At 43.9% G+C, this 6000-nt stretch overlaps 1 protein-coding gene across 1 annotated transcript in view; it reads right to left on the bottom strand.

Annotated features, from left to right (window-relative positions):
• Window positions 1–388: 388 nt before the first annotated feature.
• The window catches only part of LOC120022443 (tau-tubulin kinase 1-like), a 45776-nt gene continuing 40164 nt past the window's right edge, over window positions 389–6000 (bottom strand). Inside the window, exons 15-16 of the mRNA XM_038966348.1 lie at window positions 1148–2634; window positions 389–821 (exon numbers count right to left, since the gene is read on the bottom strand). Coding sequence (XP_038822276.1) covers window positions 389–821; window positions 1148–2634 — 1920 coding nt within the window. The remainder of the gene's footprint in view (window positions 822–1147; window positions 2635–6000) is intronic.

Raw genomic sequence — 6000 nt, 5'->3', positions numbered from 1 at the left:
TTCAAATACATTTCTTGCATGTAGGATGCAAAATTCACAAACCTAAAGAAATGTTCAACCTCAGAAACAAAAGGAACATTTATACAATGCACCAGTGAACAGCGTACACATAGCACCATGGTAGCATCGCTCCTCGGTGACATTGACTAAAAGTTATTTGACTGGAAGCTCATGAAGATCGTTCCGTATGGTTCCTCTTCTAAATGTTGTTGTCATGGTCTAGTTAGTAGAGGTACATGATTTAGATCAAAGAAGGTATTTGAAAGATTAAAAAAGATGGGAAACTACGTCAGTCTTCATTTGGGGTCGGCCTGGAGCTTTTTGAGGCATTGAGTCTCTCTGAGGACAACAGAGAAGCGTATGCGTTTCATCCCAGTGAATCTGTTTACTATCTCGAGGTAGCCATCTTGTCCTCTCTGCTTTGTTTCGCTTTGGCAGGGCCTGTGGATTTGGCTCTGATTCTGGCAGGCATAGCGGTGAACGCCTGGGTAAAGCGGCCCTGTGAGTTGGCCTGTTTCATGGTGGTGGTAGTAGTATTAGCCCTGGGCCGGAGCGGAGGGGCAGTTGTGAGCCGGACAGAGAGGGGCTGTCTAGTTGGATGGACACGTTGGGGGGAGGGGCTGTCTGTCCTGCAGTGGGAGGTGCTTAGGCTGCGTCGGGTCATGAAAACGCAGCGCAGGGGCATGCGGGGGCTGCCGCAGGGCTGGGCGGGGACAGGACATGGCCTCGGACAGGAGGAGGAAGAGGAGGAGCCAGTCTGCAGAGGTTTAGACCGCCTCTGGGTCGGGAGAGTGCTCAGTCCTATTTTCTGAACTTGGAGCCTGAAATGAGAATAAGTGGAATAAGAGTTAATTCTTCCCCCCGGAAACCTTTGATAAGTCATCATTTAAGTGTTTTTACAAAAATCATAACAAAACTTTAAAGAACATGACACCGTTCAACCAATCAAATTAAGTTTAGGTCATAAACGACAGAAATCAGACTGTCTTTGGCAATGGCTAAACTCTCAATATTTGGCACTGTAAAGAAGTGTTTTCATAAATTATAGTAAAGCAATCAAGGGTCTTTTCATTTACAGTGGTAACCAATGAGCCATACAATGTAATAATGTTATGTTTGCAAACATGATGTTGTGAAGACTACTTACCCATTACCAAAGGTGGATGCATCTCTACAAATGCCCGATACTGGCAACGCGAGAGGGGAGGCCACGGCGGCCACCAGCCGCCCCGAGGGCCTCTTGATGGGGGTGACGGGCCTGGGGATTCTGCTGCGCCACTCCGTATGGCTCTGGTCCCCTCCAGCCCCTGCCCTGGCCTTCAGACATGAGCTCCTCCTGGCCAGGGACTCATCCGAGGCGTGGGTGTCTTCTTCCGAGCCGGTGGTGGAGAGCGTCTCGGAGGCCCTCCCATCGCCAGAGGACAACGAGGAGGATGTCCCCGAAGGTAGCCTCATCCAGCGGCCCTGCTGCTTCTGCACCACCAGCCGTGCCAGGTCCAGTTGCCGGGCTCTCTTCCGTAGTCGCGCTCGGGCAGAGAGTGAGGCTGAACGCTCCGAGCCTGTGTCTTCTTCAGACAGTAGAACCGGGATGCGGCTTTTGATCCTCTGCCTGAGTGCGGTATACGGTAATCCAGCGTTGGACTCGGCAACACCTTCGGTAGACAATGCCCCCTTGTTGGGATCTGCAGAGAGAGTTTTGTGTTCCAGAATGGGCGACATGGCTTCTGGGACAGGTTCCAAGGACTTAACAAAAACCAGCGGTGGGCGGTCGTCTGGTTTGGTGCGAGTGACACCGTTCTCCAGGGTCACGTCTGGGATAGAATGGGCTTGGGGCTCTCTGGAAAGACGCTGGGATTCATCACCCTGTTCAACATGTACGGTCTGATCATGGGAGTCTCCTTCCCATGGTGAGGTCTCCTGGGTAACGGCAGAGAGGTCGCAGCTCTCCTTTGCGGTCTGACCTCTGGAAGACATGACGTTAAAGTGAGAAGTCTCGGCGATATGGACGAAGGTGCGCTCGACTTTGGTGAAGGGGGGAGACACGGGGGCGATTGGGGTGGATGGCCTCAAGTCTGACCTCAGTGTGAAGGAGAGCTCTGGCTGGCTGCCCGCACCCACCAGAGGCATATCGTTCCTAGGGGTAGAGGCAGACGGCGTCCCGAAGTCAACCTCCAGCAGGACGTGTTCTCCCCCAGTGGATGGAGACTTTCGGGTATCCCCCGGCGAGAACAGAACCAGGGTCTTGGAGCCGTCCTCCAAGTCAGGGTCAGCATCTGCGGCCGAGGCGGGTTCCCGGGGGCACCTGGGACCATCATCGGCCATGAGGGTATTAGGGGCCCCATCCTGGCTCCGCTCTGTGCTTTTTTGGCTGGCCTCGCTGTTCGACTCACTCTTGGTCACGTCATCGTCCCGCGGGCCCTGGGGCTCCTGGACCTCGTTCTCTGCTGGCAGAGCTGCTGTGAAGGTTCGCCGCTGAGGAAGGGTGCCGGTCAGCATGACGGTGAGGAAGTCGGCCCGCTTGACCTGGAGCTGGGGAAGGATGTGGAAATGCTCCTTCTCGTCCAGCTGGCCCTTGGTCCTGAAGTCTGGACAAGGCTGAGATAGACCATTGTGCTCAGTCGGAGACATGATCACCTACAAAAGATGCAATTAAATAATTACTTTTTCACTTGGAACAAGAGGCATGCTGGAAATATTGTCAAGGCAAAAAATATAAAACAATAAGTATTTTGGAAGATATGGCTCATGTCACACAATGTAAATGAGGACAAAACTGGGAAAACACCCAAGATTATGTAATGTGAACATATCTAAGATAACTTCATAAAGAACGAAACGAGGGACAAAATTGTTTCCCCAAACGATTTAATGTTTTTTGGGTTATACACAGGCTTTTAAAGATTGTCTAGATTACATACATTGATAGAAAAGGCACAAAAATGCATTGAAGAGTATTCCCTTTTAGAGAGACACTTCAATATCTTGTGATTTTCAAGTGTTTCCCTTCATAAAGATTTGACATACAGTACTGTAGTATATAAACACTAAAACCAACTATCTTGCATGCTACTACAGATTAACTGAGAACTCAGTAGGCAAACTGGTTAAAAGTACGTATTTTCAACATGTTTTAAAGTTAAAAATACATCATTTCAAACAGTTTTGCCCACTGGGAATTGAACATTTATTGAGTTGTATGTATATATATATATATATACACATACATACGTTTTGTTGATTTACAAAAAGTTTAAAATACATGCTTTTTACCTGTAAATATTACAAGCAGACTGTACAATTGTATTGTGATACAAAAAATGCTTACACGTGTATATACAGTATATCGTACATCTAAAAGACACTCACGGATCACGCTTGACAAATACTGCAGTTATACTCACTACTATTTATTTATTTCACAATTATATCATACAGTACCTTCTACTATCTCATGAGCCCTGTTTCCAAATATGAAGATGAATGCTCACTCATTTACAACGACTTGACAAAAATCTCTCCTGTAGACTGAACAATGTTCTTGTCTTATATTTGACGAGGTTGAAGCACTTCTGACACCATGATATGTACTGTGCAGCAGAGCAGAAGCAAATAGCTCAGCTTCAAAATGTTAATGATCAATTTAGTGATACCCGCGGCCTACCCGTACCGTAGTTATTGATGAAAAAACAGGCCCTACCCGGCACTAACCCAATGTATAATGTCAAGGCCCATCGGACTCAGGTCGTGTAGCAGAGCTCTAGCCTACATCCCTGAACACAACAGGCGCATTTTATTCAATTTATTCATTTCCTGCACTAATGTGTTATCATTTACACACCCGACGTTCATTTGAAACAGGCGTTTTTTTGATGAAATGTGTGCCATTGCACGGCTATTAAAAAGTACATGCGGCTATTTGAAACTGCATTTAATTTAAGTTTTACAGTACATCTTAATTTTCAGTCAATTTTCCTTACGGAGATGCATAAAATATTCAAGTCATTAAACACTTAAGACTTATAGACTGAAAACACTTTCAAATTCTAGGCTATCGTTGACAAATACAACTGCAATTCAAGATAATAATTGTATACAAGACCACATCATGCTTTTATTTTAACTCAACTTGAAAGGCTAAGGGGCTTTCTGAGCATACCGTGTGCTTTACAGTGCAGTGGCTTTATGTAATGTTATGTGATATGTTAAACAGGTATCACATCTATGGCATTTTCAATCACTCTTAGTCCATGGCTAAACGGGATTTCTGCCACAATAAACAGTTTACAATATTTCACAAGACACTTTGCCCATGTCCTGTGGATTTCGCAGCAGATTTCTCAACTTATAACGCTATCCATTTACAATAGATTGGACACCCAGCCTCGCGGTCAAGTCATTTTTCAGACTATAGGACAGGATATGCAGAACATATGGAAGATATGCTCATGTATCAGTGACGTGAACTGAATATGTTTAACTTATCTGAGAAATTAAAATAGTAAGGTGCCAAGCACATAGTTTTGTTAACTGAAAATGCAAGTCCCTCTTCGCTGCAACTTGAAATACATGTTTGATCCGTGAGTATACTCCGAGTCAATATTCACATAATAATAAGGAATTGCACGCCCACAAATTGGGGAAAACAAACATTCTTTCCAATTGACCCCCATTGTAAAAGAGCCAACTTCATCGTTGTTTTTTTGTTATATAGAAATAACAAAACATGCCGAAAAGCTGCTGTGTTGTTCAATGTAACCAGGTAAAAAAAATCCAGATCTATGGTTCGCAATGCTCCCATATAGGGAAATAGAGCCTGCGAGAAGAGCTATTTGGCATGGGACATGTGGGGAGACAGTGTCCAAGTATGCTACACATAGCTGTGTGTATGGAAAACATTTCCTCACAGGTAAGACAGTTAACTTGTTAAGTATAGTCTGTTTGTAACTCCACTCACTACTTGTAGCTGTATAGTCCGTTTGTTTGTGTTGTTGGTCTTGGCTATCTTAATGTTGCGGTTGATAGCTAGCTAGCTCTCACTCACGTGGCTGCTAACACCTTCATGAAAAGGGTCATTAGGGAAGACCTACAATATAACGTTTTTTCTAAGCAGTGGAAACGCAGGCAATGTTGAAAAGTTCTCTTTAGACATATTGTACCTTTCTTAAATGTAGTTTTGTAATTGACTAATACAAGCAGACAAGAAAAGTGCGTTTGAAAAAGGTCACGTTTTTGCTGTGAGCCAATGGGGTAACTTAGGTCACCACAGTTTGTTTCCCCACAGGCGAGTGGGGCCGGTACGTTCTATATCTAATACCGACTGGAACTATCCCTTTACCCGTGGTAATATACAGAACTCACTGAAAAAATATCACTGGGTTATTCCACCAATTGGGTGCCATTTGAGTAGTATAACATGTTCAAACAAAACTTTTGATTTCACCTAATTTATAAAAGGGTTGACGTGTTTTGCTCGACACCCTCAGGTTTCCAACACAAAACACCAGAGAATTGCCAAAAAGAGCACAACCAGCTCACCTGCTTTCACACTATGATTTGACTTCTAGAATTAAGAATGAATAGTTTCACCATATCAAAATGAGAGTTCGGTTAACAGGGTTGACCTTAAAATGAGGGACAGATGTAAATTAATCACATGAAATATATAATAATCTTTCAGAAATGACTTTGTCAAAGCAACAATGTAACTATAGCATTACAATGATGAAGACTTTGGATTTTTTGGGGTTGTTGGTTAACCCTGTTAACCCGTCTGTCATGTGTGAGATATGATCATTTTAATTTATTTTTTTATACTTATGTCACATGACAGTTAAATCAAATAATTGGTTAAATCTTCCTAAACTGGTTAAACTGGTTAAATCTTCCTAAACTCTGAAGAACTTGAGGGACCTTTCAAAATTCTGGCACTTTAGCAAGTCTTTTGGCACTTTAGCAAGTCTTTATTCATATTATAAAAACAGATTTATTGAATTGTCCATG

The sequence above is a fragment of the Salvelinus namaycush genome, chromosome 2, assembly GCF_016432855.1.
Source record: "Salvelinus namaycush isolate Seneca chromosome 2, SaNama_1.0, whole genome shotgun sequence".
Classification (NCBI taxonomy): Eukaryota; Metazoa; Chordata; class Actinopteri; order Salmoniformes; family Salmonidae; genus Salvelinus; species Salvelinus namaycush.
This window is presented reverse-complemented; position numbering and strand designations above follow the sequence as displayed.